This window comes from Protopterus annectens, chromosome 16.part0 (genome assembly GCF_019279795.1).
Source record: "Protopterus annectens isolate FY-2018-M chromosome 16.part0, PAN1.0, whole genome shotgun sequence".
Taxonomy (NCBI): Eukaryota; Metazoa; Chordata; order Ceratodontiformes; family Protopteridae; genus Protopterus; species Protopterus annectens.
In genome coordinates, this window is record NC_056750.1 from 473,108,721 (window position 1) to 473,129,624 (window position 20,904).

Below are 20,904 nucleotides of genomic sequence, written 5' to 3' on the forward strand. Positions count from 1 at the left end.
GTTGGCTGTTCAAAATGTCCTAACAGCTTTCAAGGACCTTCTGCATCCAGGACAATTATTATTAAAGACAGACAACACCACAGTAATGTGGTACATAAACAAGCAAGGGGGCACACATTCTTATCCCCTATGCAGGCAAGCCATGACCTTGTGGAACACAGCTCTAACATATCAAGTTCACCTGCAAGCACAATTCCTGCCAGGAAAGAAAAATACTCTGGCAGACGATCTAAGCAGAAATATCATGGACCCTCACGAATGGGAATTGAATCCACAAATCTTCAGCATTGTAACGCAAAAATGGGGATGCCCAGACATAGATCTTTTTGCCTCTCCACTGAATTGCCAACTACAAAAATTCTGCACAAGGACTTATCACAAGCAAGCATGGAAAGTGGATGCTCTAATGATCAGCTGGAAAAATCTAAAAGTTTATGCCTTCCCGCCACTGCCTCTCCTTTCAAAGGTACTCCTAAAAGCCGGACAAGAAAAACCACAGATGATCCTGATTGCTCCAGACTGGCCACGCCAGCACTGGTACCCTATCTTAAGGAACTTAGCTCAAGGCCCACCATGGATTTTGCCTCAAATTCCGCACCTTCTGACTCAACAAAATAATCAGATCCTGCATGGTCAGCTCAAAACCCTAAACCTGGCTGCATGGCAGATTCATTATTCAAACAGGCAACACTTCTCTCTAAAGCGGTCATGAATGTCATTTTGGAGGCCAGGAGGCCTAGAACCAGGAAAGCTTACTCAGAAAAATGGAAGGGATTCTGTGCCTGGAACCAGGCTCAAAACCTTGACCCTCTTGTTCCAAACATTCCTCAGATTTTACAATACTTAACTGAGATGCTGGACAGAGGCCTATCCTTCTCATCAATTAAGATCCATGCCTCTGCCATTTCAGCACATTACAACACGGATCCTCCTTTATTCTCTAATCCCTTGCTAAAACAGTACCTCAGAGGGGCTAAAAACATAAGACCAACCCGGAGAGCACCAACTTGGGACCTCATTTTCGTTTTGGAAAAACTAACCCTGCCACCTTTTGAGCCAGCCAATACAGCCAATCTAAAATTTTTATCATAGAAAACAGCTCTGCTCCTAGCAGTAACTTCAGCACGCAGAGTCTCAGAGCTACAGGCATTAATGGCAGTGGAACCTTTTATAATTTTTCATCAGGACAGGGTTTCTTTAAGGACAAACCCTGCCATACTTGGACAAAACAAAAGCTTTCAGGAAAACTGAGCAACTATTTGTAGCATATGCTGCAGGATCGCAGGATCACAGGGCAAGGCTTTCTCAAAGCAGACTATCCAAATGGATAGGACACTGTATACGTTACTGCTACACACAGCATGGAAAATCAGCCCCAAATAACATTAGGCCGCATTCCACCAGGGCAACAGCCACTTCAACAGCCTTTCTCAGAGGAGTTCCTACCAAGGAAATTTTTGAGGCTGCAACTTGGAGTTCAGTGCACACCTTTACCAAGCATTACCACCTGCCTCAGTACTCTAAATCCATTGCAGGATTTGCCACTGCAGTTCTGCAGGGCCTCATAGCCAATCCTAACTCTTTATAGACCAGCCACCCAACCTTAGCTTTGGGATTCTACCCAAGTGTAATGACTGCAGCAGTGTAACACGATGAACATAGTACAGTTTTGTACCTACCATAAATGTAGATGTTCGAGTGTTCACACTGCTGCAGTCCAGGTTACCCTCCCTCCATCCCCTCTGAACTAGCTGGATTTATCTATACCTTTCTATCCTATACAACCTTTGTGGTGCATTTGCTTGTAAATGAAGGTATTGTTATTTTTATATGTATATTTTTTATTAGCAATATGTATTGCCTACCTACTTGGGGGCACCTGACATCTGGGGCAAGAAAAACTGAAGAAAATGGCGTTGGATGCATCTTATATACCCCTGGCACACTGACATCAGGGAAGAAGCGACAGCAACCGACGCCAGACCAAGACTTTGGAATTCTGGCCGACTACAGGACTGCCTGACGGCAGGATAACCCAAGTGTAATGACTGCAGCAGTGTGAACACTCTAACATCTACATTTATGATAGGTACAAAACTGTACTTTTTATAGTTTGCAGTATAGCTATGGTTTTGCTTGTACACTTGCTGGAAATGCCATTGGCTATGGTTCACTGTAGAATAAACAATAGATTCCTGGGTTCTTGCTGAAAACTTTAATCATGTATTTGTGTGTGTGTGTGTGTTTAAGAACAGATATAGTATCTGCCTTATTTTCACATCTTTGATATTCTCTTTCATTGAAATACTTTTTCAACAAAACAGAGGTCCAAATCCACGAGTGGTAGCAAATTATTTTATTCACAAATAGGATAAGTGCTTTTGTCTTGAGTACAAGACTTCATCAGATACCTCCACATTCCATTACTTAACTATTTATACCATATACCATTAAGTCTAATTAAAAATGTATTGCTGAACAAAGAATTAAAGTGGCAGTTAAGGCTAAAATCTAACATTTTCCCAGGCTTGAATGAATATATCACTATTAAACCAGTGTTATTAGCTAAAGCTTCACAAGTTTAACCATTTCATAAGTTTAACCATTTTTAAGGTATGATGTATGTATGTATTTATTATTATTATTATTATTTAACATATAGTTATGCAAGGTTATTTTAAAGTTTCATTAAGGATTGAAAGTACATTATATTAATTATATAAGTGGATTTATAACAAAAAGGCATTGTGTGTCTTTAAATTTTAATTAGACTTAATGGTATATGGTATACATAGTTAAGTAATGTAATGTGGAGGTATCTGATGAAGTCTTGCACTCGAGACAAAAGCGCTTATCCTATTTGTGAATAAAATAATTTGCTACCACTCATGGATTTGGACCTGTGTTTTGTGGCTTTTGAGTTTCTACAATTATATAATTTTGCTGTTTTCCACTTTTTCAACAAAGACTGTGAAATAAAGCATGAAACAGTTGGGTAGTGTGCTGATTTAGACTAAGCTCTATGTTACTGAAGTATCCTTTTTAGGTAAAAAAAATGTATGCACATTCTTGTCATTGGGCATTGATAACTGAAACACTGAATCACAATAATGTCATATATTGAATCACAATAATGTCACATGTTGTGTTACATGATCATCATTTACTGATCTGCTGTCTTAGTTGAATGGATGGGTGATGCAGCAGTGAATTGAGAGGCTTAAAACTACAAACCATTGATATCAGCTCACCTTAAATACCCAGAGTTAATATTTTGCTCTTTCTTTTTGATTTAGGATATTGAGAACTGTTCAGACTATACAGCTGTATCCCAGCAACTGTACACTCCCAGCAGCCCTTGCTCTTCTTCCCTGACCCCACTTGCTGCACAGCACCACATGCAACTCCTCCAGCAACAGCTACTACAGCAGCAGCAGCAGACGCAGATCGCAGTAGCCCAGGTAAGAGTAAGCGTGGATGTTAGTGTGGCCTGAAATGTGCATGCCAGCTTCTAATGCAGTCTGATGAAGTGGGCACTACAAAAGGATGTTTAAGGGTACTTGCATGAAGAGAGCACACCCGATTCATTAATGTTACATGTTGCATTGGTACATTGAGAAACAGTAACCTGTGTAATTCTGTAGCCTTGCAAAAAGGACAGATATAATAGAAGAATTAAATCAAAGAGAATATTAACAGTGTAGATCAGTATAAAAGTTTTGTAGAAAAATAAAATAATTGAACAAGAGAATTCATTGTATAAAGCATTTTTTTTCAAAAAAAGAAAAGCCCCAGTTTACAGATGCAAAAAAATATAATAAATGCGTACAAAGTAGATGTTATACTGTAAATATAAACTAATGCATGTTTATTAGAATATCTGTTGAAGGAATTATGTGATACTGCATACAAAGTAGAAGTAATTCAGCAGAAAGCTAGTTTTATTCTGTCTTAATCCTGTTCTGAAAAGTCCCTATTGTTATTTTAGCGATATAGCTGTCGCACATCAGCACCAAGTCCTTACTATTCTAGGAAAGCTGCAGGCAGCTAGAAATCTTAATATAAAAGAGTAACAGATGTACTAAAGGCCATTACTATCACTGAGTTGTCTGATACTGAAATCCTGACTAGGGAAATAAGAAAATGACAGTATACTTAATCACTGCAGATGTTTTGCATCCTCATTTAGTTTTTCAAATCCTAAGATCGTATTAACTCGTGTTTTCTTGATTTTGTATATTCACTTTTTCTAAATTAGAACCCATTTGCTTATGGGAGGTTTGTATCCCAAAACATATGTAATTATGGCTGTAGTGTATTAATTTTCTGGTCCACAACCTGTTCCTTGTTGAAGGGTAAGAAAACAAAGCCTTCATTTTTACTTCCAGAGCATCTGCTCTATATAGTTCATTCATCTGCAATCCTGTTTAGCTTATCTTGTGACCTTTATTTGCCACTGTGATACCCTGCCCCCCAGTTGAGAAAAAAGTAATTTATAGTGTTAATTTTATATTGATTTAAACAATGCTGGGTTGAGTTCATATGTTAAATAATTCATCTTGTGTATGGTAGCACTTGCACAAGAAATTGTCCATAACTTTAATATCAAGAGCACATTCACCCTAAAACCAGCTTAAACATAACCAGATATTTGGTAGTATTCATTATTCTCTATACTCAAAAGTGATAAGAAAATATAAAATGAAAATTAAGACTAGAAAACAAAAGCATCAGGAAAAAGCAGCATTGATTGAGAAAATGCTGAAAACTAATACTGGAAATACAAAAGGGTAAAAAAGTTAACTGCAAGTGTTTTTGCAGAGGGACAACCCCACCCAAACTTATATATACCAACTTCATCATCATATCAACTCAAAGAAGGGAGAATCTCCCAAAAAAGGGAATCATTGCTGGCATTCATTTAGAAATCACACCAGTAGTGATAGCCTATTGAAGACAGCATTCTGCATTGTTAGTATAATACAGGTAATATTTGTAACCCTTTCCTGTACCTTTCAATCTGCACCATCAGTTGCACTGCTTTCCTCCGATCATTCCTAACTTCAGTGTTGGCTGGTGGCTTCAGATCAAAGGGAGGCTGCAGAAGAGAGCGGAATGGGTGGGGCCAATGAGGAGGGGTGTGACCAACTAGAAAGGGGTGGGGTTATGCAAAAAAAAAAACACAAAAACTGGGACTTTAATTAAATGAGCTGGCATGGGTGCCAAACCGTCATTATGAGGGTCCAATCAAGAGAAAATGAAGTGTAGAAGAAAAAAAATACTTCAATGCATTGGCTACATGACAGCTTACTTAATATCTAGATGGAAACAATAAGGTTGTGAGGGCATGAAAAAATAAATTACTTTTTAAATACATTATTGGAATGCCAGTCAAAATCAAGTATAAAAAAACAAGTAGCACACAACTTAAATCACTTCTCCTTGCGCTGCAGTCCTAATTATAATTTATATTCAGCTTTATAAAAGTACCAAGTAACATACTGAAAGTAGCAATCTCTGTGATACCCCCACTTGTAAAAATGTTTCTTAGCCAAAAAAGACCTGCTGCCTGACAACAACTATCTACTTGTTTCATGGGGAAAAGATAATCAAAGTAAAAAATGAACAGTAAACAAGAAACAAGTTCAACATAAATTGCTTAAAGGATTACTGCATGGGTTATGGACCACACATGGTAGATTGCCATTCTGTTTAGTTTACGGGTAAAGCCTGCAAAGATAACTGCAAGTCTCCAACAAATGTAATGAGCTTCTGAAAATACTGTAATCCTGTCCTTTATTACAAATACTGTCATATGCATTTCAATACCTAAGGCTTATACGCAATCTAGTTATGTAAATATTCTCTGCATGGCAACAACGAAAAGGCTTTCAATATTGGTAATTCTTTAACAGTATGCTTATTAAAGCTTACTTGCATCTTACAATCTCAGACAAGATTACCTGATGGTCATTAAAACATTGCTACTTAAACACAGAGTAAGAGGCCCTGCAACAGCATGCATTATCTGAATAAGAAGCATAAATCAACAGTATAAAAATATGACACACAACCAGAAAATTCTGAAAATTCAAGGACAGATGAAAAGCCACTGTAGTACTTGTGTCCACCTTGGATGGGAGAATACTCTGCACACTTACAACTGCATAACTGCTCCTTGCCTTGCTTGGACACATCCAGAGCCACTATGTGGGGGAGTGGGGTGCAACAAGTATGTCACAATTTGAAATGTCTCTGGCTCACGGTGATGGCCCAGACACATTTGTCATACCTCTCAACCTCAGAGCAAGAAATCTGGACAAAGCCATAAATAGAAGTGGGACAAAGGCCCAAAAATAAGGACAATTTTTAAATATTGCTCTTATAAACTTAGAAAAATAATAGAATAGTAGGTCTTGGAATAGTATGAATTTTTTGAAGGGTATGAAATCTGAAACTCAAATGTCTGTCATTATCTTCTAACTTTAATCTTTAATGATTTGCCACTAATTTGCCAGAAAACCACAGTTTTATGAAAACAAACCAAAAATGTGATGCAAAAATATAAAATAGCCATACAGTACAGATGGGAATCTGTCAAAGAAGGGGCACTTTTTAATATTAGTACTGTTAACTTGGCCAGCTGACAAAATAAGAGAATCTGCACGAATTTCTGAAATTAAAAGTAGTCTATTACTCTGATCATTACAATTATTTATTAATTGTGCACCCCCCATGTTTTCTTCCAAATTCGTCATTTTGTGGAGGGATTATTAGGGGAAGAGCAACATTTTGAGCCAAAATCGAGGGCAGTTGAGAGGCTTGGATATACCTAATCCTATAAAGTGATTTATTTGCTCGTACCTCTCAACCTCTTAACGCAGGAAATCTGGACAAGGCCAAATATAGTGGGGGAACATACAAACAGTACTAAAAATTGCTCTTATATAAACTTAGACAGTTGACAGAATAACAGGTCTTGCTTTAGCATGCATTTTTCTGAAGGGTATGAAGTTTGAAACTCTTGTGTGTGTCATTATTTAGTGACGTCATTCCTCACAAATGTTATGAGGAACAAACAAAAAATAAGAAGCAAAAATCTATTCATTCTGCAAAAATTTGGACAGTTGAGAGGTATAGTTCAACTGGGGCTGAGTTTGCCGCCCTTCCCCCCCTCACAAAATCATGGTCGAATGGGGCTTCCTCACTTCAGCTATTCCAATGTCCCATTACTTGGCTATTTCACCCCATTTATCATAAACACTGTAATGTGCATACTACTTTACTTCTACAATGATTTGGATTTCATTTAAAAGTTTTATTTTACATTTTACAGTCAAACATTAATAGACATCTGCTAAACAAAGCAATGCAGTTTCACAATGTAAATAGACTTAGTATTAAAACTTCTCTGCCCTTGAAACTCACATTCATTGAAACAGCATCAAATCCACATTCAGAGAAAATACATCTGGCCAGTGGCAGATAACGATTAACTTTGGGCTGTTTTCAAATCATAGTCCCCTTGCACACGAAGCATACGTGTGTTCTTTGATACACCTTCCTGATTCTATTAAATTATATTCCTTGTATAATACAGTACAGTTGTTAGAGGGCATTTTAAATTTGTTTTGAAAAATTTTCCAGTAAACAATGAAACAAAATGCATGCACCAATAATGACAAAACTGCCCAATTCATAATATTTCCATTATAAAAGTCTACTCAAACGTCTACAATCCACCAGTATCAGTAAATATGCACAATCTCTGCAGAAGTAAAAGTCATCTAAATAATTCCACATTAAAGAGATCTGTAACTAATGAAGAGGTTGCTGCTAGCACACAACTTTATATTTCATTGTTTCATCTATAAATAAAGTGCCTATTGCTCTTGAGAAATAAATTGCCTATGCTACATTAAAAATGATAAGCTAGTAATATTGCAATAGGGAATGGATGGCAAACTGATAACAGACTCATCGTTACTAGGTATCTCTGCCAAAGAGGACATTCTCAGGATAGCAGCATCCACCCCCTCTAAAAGTACAACACAGTACAGTATCAGTAATGCATCTATATACTGTGGGAGTAGAACCCACAGTCTTCTGCATCAAAAGCAAGTACACTACCTGTTGTGCTATTGACACGAGCAGACACCACATAAGCAGCACTAAACTTCTCTTCAAGCCCTCAGCTCCTTGTAAAATGCACTTGACGCTCAACTGTATCTCTCAACTTTGAAGCACAAGAAATCTGGAAAAAGCCAAAATTTATTGGGGGGGGGGACAAAAGCCCAAAAACTAGGGACAAATTTTAAACATTGCTTGCATAATCTTGGAAAGTTGCTAGAATAAAATGCTGTGTTACCACCATGCATTTCACTGCCAAGTCTTGAACCCAGGACCCTGTGCACTACAGTCAAAGCAACATACCACTATGCCACATCAACTGTTTCTTAAAAGACAGGTGGACTGAAACTTAAATGGCTCTCATTTAGTGAATTCAGTTCTCACCATAGCTCTCAACTTCTTAGCACAAAACACCTAGACAAAGCCAATAGTGGGGGAATACAGCCCCCAAACATATTCAGTGAATTCATGTTCTCACCATAGCTCTCAACATGTTAGCACAAAAAACCTGGACAAAGTCAATAATGAGGGAATACAGCTCCAAAAATAGGGCACATTTCAAATATTGATCTTAAAAACAGAAAATTGCTAGAATAAAAGACTTTGTGTTACCATGTACTTTCTGAAGAATATGAAGTCTGAAATTCAAATGCCTATCATTATTTAGTGAATTCAGAATCCAGAAAAAACATAGATTTTATGAGGAACAGAACAAAAATGAAGCAAATATTTCACAAGTGGTGGTGATGGGTAGAGAATTCAAGCTCTTGCTACCTGCTCCCAAGGTACAGGGTTTAAGTCTAGCCACCAGGTATATTTCCTGACTTCTTTCTAGCTACTGGGGATTACACACACACCTTCCATTAGTATAAACAAGTAGTACCTGCAGAGTTTCAGTCCAAAAACTGCAGCTTCATTAATTCCAGCCAGCCAAGCTCTGGTTATAAACACAAAAACCCCGTGAGAGAGCCAATGTCCTGTCCTTCCTGCGAGAGCAGGCTCCAGCCTGCAAACATTGCAGTCTGATCCCCTTCCAGTCTATGCAGTTGTAACTGCATAGACTTCTGGGATATTTGCTCTTGCAGGCTGTCTTCCTAATCTGGACTGTCATACCAGCAGTCTGGATTCTGTGCGCATGCTCTGGACTGGTTCAGTAGCAGTCCGGACTCTGGAAATGCTGCGAGTGCACATGCGCAAGTTCCGGGACTTGCGTTTGTTTTTATTTATTTTTTCTTTTGTTTTTTTTTTTTGTTTGTTTTTTTTTATTCATTTCTTTCTTTTGTACAGCTGGGGGGCTGCAGTCCAATAACATGAGCCACCCCTGCCTAACTTAGTGTCTTTTGTAGTAAGCCCTGGTAGGACATCTGCAGCCATTGACAGGTTGGGAAAGGGAAGTAGAAATGTGTTGGAGCTACTGATAGTGTCACATATGCTGCTCTGTATGCCGGAGGTTTTTATGTCTGAAATGGGTGGAGCTGCTGACATCACATATAGCATTGCAGATAACTTCAGTTAGTTCCAGGACCCCATGATGAATTCAGCTACATTCTGCTGTGTAATTGCATCACTGCCTCTATCACCAAGGAAGTGTCAGATTGCTGGTGAACCCCTCACCTGGCCTTCCAGAATGAGTGCACCAACAATTGCTGTTATTTTCCAGAGCTACCCACCTGGATCTTCCAGCACCCAAACAACCACTCAAACTTGAGGGATAGTCAGGCCTCATGTCATGATGTCGTGGAGATGAGGAACATGCTAGTGAGTTTAAAAGGATTCCATCTCGGACAATATGGCAGTTCCAGTGCAATCTAGCTTTTGCAGTGAATACCCTTCTACTGTTACACTTTGGTTTGATAGTGTCACTAATGCAGTTTAGTGTAGACAGTAACCGCTGTGTCATGGTGTTAATGCTAAGCTGTCTGTGGCATTCATACATGAGAAGGGCTGTAGGCTGATCTATACCCATTGTCTACCTTGATTTAGACAAAAAAGAAGGTATGAAGTCACTGTGAATGCTCTTATTGTGAACAGCTTAGAGTTAAGATGCAGTCAATCTGGTTTCACTAAAAAGGGGAATTCCCCTTCCCCTGAGGAACAGTCACCTTGGAGTTGATGGTAATAAGAAAGCAGATAGAGGAGATATTGGACATTTTATTCTCTACAAAAGCAGTGGCATCCCATTTAGCCAGCTCTTCATTTGAAGAAGAAGGAAAGGGGGTTGTTCTGATAGACTGCTGTATACAGTCAAGCACAGTATACATGCCCTCCCCCTGCCCGAACAGTTCTTTGGAAAAGCAAAAAAACTAAAGGTCTGTTCTAATACACTGTTCTATGCAGTCTAAAACTATGCATGTGCCCCCTCCCTGCCCCCCCAATCCCTTCATTGAAAGAGAAAAAAAGGGCCATTCTGCTACACTGCTCTAGGCAGTCTAAAGCCAGGCATATGGCTCCTCCCTGCACAGTGCATCAGTTCTTTAGTGGAAGGGACAAAAAAGTAATGCATACAAATATGCTATAGTTTAAGCATATAGTTTAAACTATAGCAAGCCAGTTGCTACATTTGCAGCAATCTACTTGCTACAGCTTACCCCACACAAAGCTGTAATGCACTGAAGTCACTTTCTGTGCACAGAATGAAGACTACAGGAACTGCATTTCAGGATTGCGCCCTCTAACACCTAGCACCCAAGGCAGCTGCCCTTTTCACCCTACCCTTGCTATGGAACTGGCCCAGTGCCTGCAGTGAGCTTGTCGAGTTGCTCTCAGTTGATATCACTCTTGTTGGTGTCTAGATAGCATCTGTATTGGCTTGTTTCAGAAACTGGCAACTTCCCACTGTTTTGGTAGCTTTGTTACTGGTGTTACTTAGATTCAGTCCATTCTTACAACCTGACAAAAATGAGAGATTCTTCATTAAGAATATTAGATGTAGGAGCTACTTGTAATAACCAGGTGGCTCAGAGAATTAGTGGTAGTCTTTTCACTGACTTCTTTCTATAGTCATATTATGTAAGAATTTATAAATTCATAGGTTCATACATGTTTACTAGCCTTTTTAAGCCTTGCCATGCATTCCAAATCTTTGACAAGTTCTGGTACCCTTGATAAGTGTAAGCAGTAGCTTGGGACGTGAAACATTTAAAAGAAGGGGGCCTGGGAGATGAACCATTTACAAGGCTGCCCGTGACCATTATAGACCTAGGTGCCAAACCAGGGATGAATTTCCTGTTCCCCATCCAATAGATTACACTTGAATTGGGTTAGGGAGGAACTCTGCTTCACATAGATGGAGGAGCCTGTTCCAGAGAAGGGGTATTCTCTGGAATACATACCTGTCTCTCCAGCAGGTCCTGTTTATATCACAGAAAAGGTTTTAGTCTTTAGAATTGGTAATTCTGGTGCTGTTTGTTTTTCTTAACTGCAGGAGGTCCATCAGAGTGGGATCTGATGATGCCGTGTATGCCAGGCATAGAGCTCCCCTCAACAGCCTGTAGGAGACAGAATACAGGGATATAGGCCCTTGAGGTGGTCTACATAGGACATTTTACTTGCACCCTGTATTCTTTTAGTGAGGAACATCTGTGGATGTTCCAGTTGTTGGATATGCCTGGTTAGGTACATAGCAAAGGGGGCATTATACTCGGTGATAGGTCTGATGAATGCCAGATTCAGTGGAACAATGACTTCTTTGGAAGTAGATGCCATACATTTATTTATAAGTTACACATTATAGAGTAAGTTCCTCACTGCTGTAGACACATGATGGTCAAAGGCTAGATTACTGTGTGTGTGTCCCCAAGTCCCTAACTACTGGGTCAACTGTTAGGTGTGTGTTGTCAATAAAATAGTTACCAGGTGTGGATGACTCCCTGAAGGATACTATTATGCATTTCTTGGCATTTAGTTTTAGTCAAAGGCTCTGGCACCACTTGTTTTTGTCAACTGTGCCTGGAGAACATTTGTGTCTGTCCTGCCTGGAGAACATTTGTCTCGGTGCGCAATTCAATGACCACTCCTAATTTGCAATCATCTGAACATTTAGTCAGAGACCATTGACATTGGCCTTGAGTTTAGAGATGTAAATGCCAAAAAGGAGCAGTCCCAGGACAGTCCCTGAGGTGGACTCCTCAATTCTGACTTCCTGGGTCCTGTCTTTGACCCAGCTGGCTATCCACTGGGTGACATAAGGGTTTGTACCTAACCTCTTAGTTTTGTCAACAATGCCCAATTGGAGGATTATGTCAAATGCTTTAGCCAGGTCAAAGTATGCAGTCTGAACCATTTTGCCCTCATCCATTGCTTTGGTGGCCTTCTCAAAGAAGTTCACCAGGTTGAGTAGGCATGACCTGCCCCTGATGAAACCAAATTGGGTTGGGTCTAGTGTCTGGAGGTTTCCTATGTCACTATTGATCATTTCCATGATGATTCTTTCCATGGCTTTGCATATGAGACTATTGAAACTTATTGGTCTGTAGTTTCCAGAGTATGTAGATGGCCCACCTTTGTACAGAGGGATATCTGTTGCTGTTCTCCATTTATGAGACATGAGGCCTGTTTGGAGGCTACAGTTAAATAGCAATTCCAGAGGACTTGATAGATCATGCTTCATGCTGTTTAGAAGGCATCCTGGGATATTGTCTGGGCCCATTGATGCAGTGTTTTTGGCCTAAGAAGACTGTACTTTTAATTCCCTGTGCATTTTGTCACTGTTGGAATTATTTCTTCTGAGATAGTAATCTTGGCACATGATTCTTACAATTTGTACCTCCCCCACTCTGGGTCTTTCTTGACTTCTTCCAGAGCACATTATTCGGATGGCAAGGAGGGCATGCCCACCTGCAGTGCTCCCCAGTTCTTTTCTCCAACTCACACAATTTAGGTCTCAGTCCTGTTTATCACAAGAAATAGACCACTTTCTGTGCTGAAAGCACTGAAAGATTCAAGTTACTCTGGTCATAAGCCAGGACTTGCATTGAAACCATCTCTGTATCCTTGATGCAGACAGCAACTTGAAAGAGTACCAACACTTCAACGTGGTCACTGGAAAGAACAGGAACAGATAATTTCTGCAGTAGAAGGTAGATTATGTGGGAAGTGGCTGTACGGTCCCTTTCATCCTCTGTAGGTTTTGGAATGCATAGAGAAGTTAAAGGATCATGAGGCTAAACATTAGCCAGAGCATCCTCCCATGTCTTGAAGCCAATTGAAAAAGGGTTCTGTATCCTATCACACACCATGTTCTCATCTTTGGTTAGTGATGGATTACACTAGCACTCTACATTGGATGGTAATATTGCAGGTACCTAGAGAGGTGACTCCTAGGTTTTTCACCTTTGGTAGTTTCCCTGGACATTATCACACTATTGCATTAGAGTACTGTAATGGTCAGCTTGCTTGCACTAAGTGCATCTTCAAGTCTCTCAATGAGGGTTCCCATGGCCAGATTCAAGTTTAGCAAGTTTTGCTTTTCCTCGTCTCCCCTGAGCTGAGCTAGGTTTACTGGTGATGAGTACAGAGACCCCTGTGCTTCCTGACTCCAGTGACATTCACTCCTTCCTTGTCATGTCAAATGTCAGGAAGCTCTCATATGCTTCCTGATGGTTGACCATGTAGTTATACAGGTCTCTTAAGACCATGTTCTGCTTCTAGTATTGACTTCTTCTGGCACTAGTGACCCATTGTTTCACAAGTACCCACCTACCACTTGCTTACTGCATCTCATTTTGGGTCAGTGCAGACAACTTCCTTCTGATGCCTTTGGTAGGTGACTATCTCCTTTCCCTTGGAATTGTTCAGGGAGGGATATTCTGAGCGCACTGGATCTCTTCTGCTGGCTGCTTAAGACAGACAACATCTGGGGAAGAAGGAGGATGAGGATCCAATATGCAGCTTGTCTTCAACAGTGTGATTTCTTTTTGGGCTGGAAATCTCCAAATTTTTCTTGTCCTTCAACTCTTCATTGTGATCACATGTACTCTAAATCCCTAGTGGAATGAAATAGGTGCCTCATGAGACATCCTGAAGTAGAGTCCTACATAACTGTACAGTATAGGTTAAAAAAATGTATATGTAAAAGAACAGCAACGTGGTCCACCAGGCTAAAAACGACTCTTTATTTGGTAAGCATTTCGGGAAACCCTTCATCAGACAAAAAATCACTCAACCAAAGCGGTCTAAATACATACAAGTAACCAATCACAATTTAAAAACAATTAAAATGAATATATCATATCTTAGACTGAGACTTCGGCTATCCTTGCAACTGTGAAAGACTCTTCTGTTGTTCCTTTACTGAATGATATCATGCATGGCTGTGAAAAGGTGGAATTTGTCAGTAAGATGTCTCAGCTTTCAGGACCAGGTGTCAGCTATAGTAAAGTCCTCTTGTTTTTGTCTAAGAAACATCTACAGGATTTTGCCCCTAATTGTGCAAAATGAACTCTCGATTGCTGTTCACACCTTGCTGTCTTCCATACTGGAGTACTGCAACACCCTGTACTTGGGACTGCCTAATGCCGAACTTGACCTGTTATAGTTAGTGCAGTACTTTGCCACCAGGTAACTTACTGGTGCATCTTACTGTTTTGCAGGGTCTGCATTGGCTCCCTGTCTGGTTCAGGATAATTTCTAAGATTCTGGTAATAGTGTATTTGTTCATACATAACCTAGGTCCCTGCTATCTGAATGAGTTTATCGTAGCCTGCATGGGTTCTGCACTCAGCATCTGAGGTGGCGGCTAGTGGTTCCCATGGGTCAACCATGTCAATGTGGTCTATAGATCATCTTTTTTTTTAATCAGGCCCCATACCTTTAGGACTTGCTACTTCAATGGCTTTGTGAAATTTCAGCCCTGGCTTACTTCAGTTAAGCATTAGAAACATATTTGATGTAGCTTATGATGGTGTGGAGTGAATTTTTATATTGTTTTGTAGCAAGTCTTGTTTTTAATTGCTGATTTCATGTTACTTTATCTCTTTATATTGATACAGGTTTGTTTAAATAGCACCTGAGTAAATCTGAACTTGGCCATGTCTGACATGGAACTTTTATGAATATGGGATATCTTCAAGATTGATTTGTTTAGAATGGGGTTCTCCCTTATATTTAAGTTCAGCAAGTTAAGGGGGTAACATGACTGTATGTATCCTTCTTCTTCTCGCTCTGTTTTCTGTACATGTTATTGGAATTCAGAGAAACCATGCCAAATTTCTTCTGCTTCATGACTTAATGGTCAAGAAGGATGCAGTTCCAGGCTCTCAAAGCCAGGCAGTAGAGAATCCCACCCCACTCTAAAGTATATTTCCTTTGTATGCTGCAACAAGTTGTTCCACCATCAAACCTGGCATTAAAATAGATCCCACTGGCAAATTTGGAATTAGTGGGGCAGAAAGTTGAAGTCCAGTGTGGCTGCATAAAAATGTGGGACTAGTAGTTGGGGGAAAAGATAGGAGCCTACATGTGGGTCAAAGCCAGGGGTGAAGAAAGCACAGTATAAGAAAGCTAGTAGAAAGGAAGCACAGATAGTGAGGGAAGTGGAGTTAGCAGACAGGAAGTAAAACAAGGGCTTCTTAGGTATATTAGGTATATCACTCAAAGTAGAAAAGGAGGGGACAGATGGCTCAATTCAGCAAAGATTACAAAAGAAGGGGGGGGGGGCAGTGGCACTGAATTCTCTGGCTCATTTTTTTCTTCATTCTTTGCAAAACCAATGAAGTGGAGGGTGCCATGCTGGGAGAGAGTCAGGTTTTCTTTCTTCATTACCCGTTTCCCTTTACAGTGTCTCTACTACATATCGCAACATAAACTTGAAATTCAGGAATGCCAATCATTAGATAAAAGCTACACACTCAAATATCATTTTTCCTTTTTTGTTTTTCTTTCTTTTTATTAACATTTGTCCTCAAGAACGTAAACCCACACCACTGATATACTCCGATTAACTTTCCATTACTGAATCATTTTTACTTTAAATATGTAGTATTTATGCCTGGCTATTTATTTACAGTTTATTATTTTTGTTCTAACATTTTACTGCATGCCATATCATATGTTTGCATAGCATAAAAAAATGTTTTTAATTGTAATATAACGTTTTGGCTGATGGCCAGAGTCACTAGACCACTGCAATCACCTGGTTAACAAATGTAAAATAAAATAAGAGAGTTACTTATACTCAGCAGACCAGTCTTGGACCTGGGTGTGAATTATGGGAAAAAAAGTCTGCAGGCTGTTCTACCTTCACTGTGTTATCACATCTGTTGTTTTGTAGTGGGAACCAGACCCCCTAAGATTAACAGTCATTCACTTCTGCCCAAGATTACTTATTGGCCCATTCTTTCCTCCCTTTGACAAGAGTAGGGTGATAGGGAGCTGGCCCGCAGCCTACCTGCACATGCTACAGCAATCCCCACCCTTCTGGTTGCTCACTTAATTCTTCTTCCATATTTCTGGCCAAATGGGTGTGCCTGCTCTTTCAGCTTATATATGCAGTGTGCTGTGATATGCTCATGCTTCGCAGGTGTAATTCTCACTGGATGTAAGCCATCATGTAATGAGCCACAACAGCTGTCCCTAGAATGAGATGCTGTCAACAGGTGTTTACTCTCATCCTGCCCTGTTGACTCTTACAGACTGTTGGGCCACTGGCTGAACTTTGAGTGCCTTCCTCACAGTTGGGGATTTTCCCTATAAGCCACAGAACTGACTACAATACTCATAGCTTTGATCAAGATATGTATATATTGCTTAGAATAGCATTTGGGTTCACTCATCTTAATGCTAAATCTATCTGGGCAAGCGGGGAAATAATTGTGCTGCTGTAACATTGGTTTGGCTGGTTACAGAGTAAAATACAGCTTTTTGAACCTGCCTAACTTAACACCATTACAAGTATAAAAATAAAAATTTAAGTAAGAATAGTTAAGGAAGCTTGTATTTTATGTCTTGTCTTGTCTGTCAAAGATTTTTTATACCAGTTTTGAGGTATTGAATGCACACTTTTCAGCACATTTGGAAAATGACGTGTCATACATTTTTGGCTGGTTATTGCTGACTGTAGTAGCAGCAGCAGGACTGTGTAGAGTCAGGAGTGGTCTGCAGATATGAGTATGAATCCTTCCTCTACTAATAGCAGCAAAACATTAGCAAGTAGTGAGGCAACCAAACCACATAGCCCATTAACACATTACTGTAAGGTACTCTGTTTCAAAAAAGGACTGGTTATGTCTTGCTTTTTTTCATTTTTACCCATTCCTGCTTGCTGTGGTAATGGTGGGATAGTTAAGATTTTGTACTGCATTTGCAAGTGAAGGCGGCTGTGACCATTTTACTATGGATCACTGTGAGTTAGTCTTCTCCAGTCAAAACATCAAGTAAATAGCACGAGTCTGAGAAGCATCTAAAAAGTAATACAAGATAAAAAGAAAAAGATCTGCTGAATGAGGAAGAGGCCTGCAGCATCTATGAATGTAATCATATGGTAGCAGCATTCACAACGGAGTCCTGGAGACCTAGCAGAGTTTTACTTTAATGTGGAATCCTAGCCATCTGCTTATTCATCAGGTAACCTTGAGTCTGGGAAAACTAATTTACTGCTGAATGAGGAAGAGGCCTGCAGCATCTATGAATGTAATCATATGGTAGCAGCATTCACAACGGAGTCCTGGAGACCTAGCAGAGTTTTACTTTAATGTGGAATCCTAGCCATCTGCTTATTCATCAGGTAACCTTGAGTCTGGGAAAACTAATTTACTGCTGAATGAGGAAGAGGCCTGCAGCATCTATGAATGTAATCATATGGTAGCAGCATTCACAACGGAGTCCTGGAGACCTAGCAGAGTTTTACTTTAATGTGGAATCCTAGCCATCTGCTTATTCATCAGGTAACCTTGAGTCTGGGAAAACTAATTTACTGCTGAATGAGGAAGAGGCCTGCAGCATCTATGAATGTAATCATATGGTAGCAGCATTCACAACGGAGTCCTGGAGACCTAGCAGAGTTTTACTTTAATGTGGAATCCTAGCCATCTGCTTATTCATCAGGTAACCTTGAGTCTGGGAAAACTAATTTACTGCTGAATGAGGAAGAGGCCTGCAGCATCTATGAATGTAATCATATGGTAGCAGCATTCACAACGGAGTCCTGGAGACCTAGCAGAGTTTTAATTTAATGTGGAATCCTAGCCATCTGCTTATTCATCAGGTAACCTTGAGTCTGGGAAAACTAATTTACTGCTGAATGAGGAAGAGGCCTGCAGCATCTATGAATGTAATCATATGGTAGCAGCATTCACAACGGAGTCCTGGAGACCTAGCAGAGTTTTACTTTAATGTGGAATCCTAGCCATCTGCTTATTCATCAGGTAACCTTGAGTCTGGGAAAACTAATTTACTGAGTAGGGAGAGTATAGACTGTAAAAAGAGTAAGTACATTTTCTACTTCGGCACATTGCCCTATAAATCTGCATGTGTGTACTGGCATATCTGTGGTGGGATACGTTTAATGACCTTAATTGAATGTTTGGGAACAGGACTGAAGAAAAGTGGATATAAATCAATTTGACGTGAGGCAGGAAGGACAAGATAACACTAGCTGACATAGCTCATGGAAGCAAATGCCATCGGAAAGCCAACTCTTAACCCTTGCAGCAATGTAGATGTTCTGCGGAGGGCTTTTACAGTAGTTTAAAGAGGGATGTAACAGATGCCTATAACATTGGGTACTGAAGAATCCAGTCCATTGTTTCTAAAGAAACTGAACAACATCCTGACCATTGTACTCTGAGCCTGTGACATCACAGTTGTCAGAGGCACATTGTGACGCTACTACTAACATGTTAGACAGTGGGATCTTGTGACAAAATATAGTAGCATAAAGGGACATAAACTTGTAACCTACTGAGTGATCTGTTTTATGCATCAGCTCAGCAAGAACTGTTAACTGTAAGGGTGAGTTTATAAACTAAGAGATGGAAAACAACCAATGTATAAAAGTGGTTTTGTTTTTACTACAGCATTATGCTTATTCATATAAAATATAGAGTAAATTAATATGCCAAAGTAATAGGTCGGTTTCTGTAACCTATTCACTTAGTTGTTTTGGGTGAAAGTCATTGCATACCATAAATATTGCACACTTCACATGCAATGCAAAACTAGGGTTTTCCACATTTTGATTACCTCAAATTTGTGGTCTCTGTTCATCATACTGTAACAGGTAGAGTTATGACTTTCAGTATACTGAGTGGTGATTGCTACAATAGCCACACCTTTTGATACTTTTAGTGGCATTATGTGAAAAAAGCCACATGTTTTAATGTCATTTATAAAGCATAATAAGTTTGTCTATCGGAGTTTAGCTAACACAGGAAACATCACTGATTTCATCTCATCCTGTATAGTTTAGCTATTAGACTGACAGCAGTAATAATTCTGTAAAACTTTTTCAGAATGATGCTGAGAATAAAACTGGTAGACTATTTTGCTTTTGTTTAGGGGGATGTTGGTGACATCCAGTGGTGGGAATTATAATTGTACTTTTCATACCTCAAAGCAAATGCAAAGATGACAGGTGTTACCAGTTTATACATTCACTTGATTTTTGTTACATTGCTATTTCTTTTTGCTTTTTAGAGAGAATATAGCATCATGGTTCATGGTTTGCTTGCATTACAGTTCCATCTGTTAATTATTACCAGCAGCGCCATTGTTACTAATGGCCTACAGTTTCTAAATCTACATCTTGCAAGTAAATGTGGCTACTTGTGCCAGTTAAGCTACTGTGTTTCTAAGGTTCACTTACAGACTACTAAGAAAAACAAATTAACAATTAAAAAGGGAATGCAAAATGTTCTTATTTGAGGAGATGTCATTACAAAAGAGTCTTGAAAACTTCATATTTACATTCACATATTGGCCAACAAATGTAATTCTGTTATTGATGTTATCCGTTATAGTTTACTGATAACTTATAGTAGTTCTTTAAGCATTATTGGTTTTATAGGCGTGACAGATTAACTGGTTTTACTTTTCCTGTTTTTGCTTGTGTATGTTAAAGACTGAAAAAGTGAGAGAGTATTTGTTAGATGAGTTACAGTATCTAAAAATGTTTTTTAAGAGGTTAAAAATTTATAATCCATAAAAGGTGTAAACTTACTGTAATTGTAGTGAAGTATAGTAGTCCGTGTTAATCTAGATGTCTGTTAAGTGTCCAGTGGCTACAACACTGGCTGGAGTCTTATTTCTTTCACAAAGTGATTTCCAGTGGTCAGAAGCATAACATGTCAAGCTTTTTCCTGATTTTTGTTGTCACTTTCTGATGGGAGGAGTGTGAAACAAAGAAGAAGAAGACGGCTACAAAAATGCTTAGCAAGATCTGCTAAAGAAAGTACATGTGGAACAGGCCACAATGGACTGCCTACAGGTATTCTGATAAGATGATGTAAAGGAGAGAAACCTTACTAATTCCGCATTGCACAGCAGGAAGGGACACTGATGTAAACTGCAGTACCATAAGGATTTACTTGTTGCTGGTTACTCTGAGGTCTAGTAGATCTGAACAGATTTATAATACACAGAAACCTCTAATTATGCTACAAAACTGGCAAAATGATGAACTGGTTATGCACTGGTCTGCTCCGAGACCGATTTGTAACAGCTTCCAAAATGTACATAACTGTTATTAGGTTTTGCATCTCAGCAGACAGCGGCCAAAACAGAACAGTATTTACTACACAAATAACACACATGTTAGAAAGGGAAGTGTCTATCAGCATT

At 39.4% G+C, this 20,904-nt stretch overlaps 1 protein-coding gene across 1 annotated transcript in view; it reads left to right on the forward strand.

Annotated features, from left to right (window-relative positions):
* The window catches only part of LOC122790910 (carboxyl-terminal PDZ ligand of neuronal nitric oxide synthase protein-like), a gene marked incomplete in the record, with an annotated part of 1,500,930 nt that overhangs the window by 1,445,190 nt on the left and 34,836 nt on the right, over positions 1-20,904 (forward strand). Inside the window, 1 exon segment of the mRNA XM_044058594.1 lies at positions 3,297-3,461. Coding sequence (XP_043914529.1) covers positions 3,297-3,461 — 165 coding nt within the window.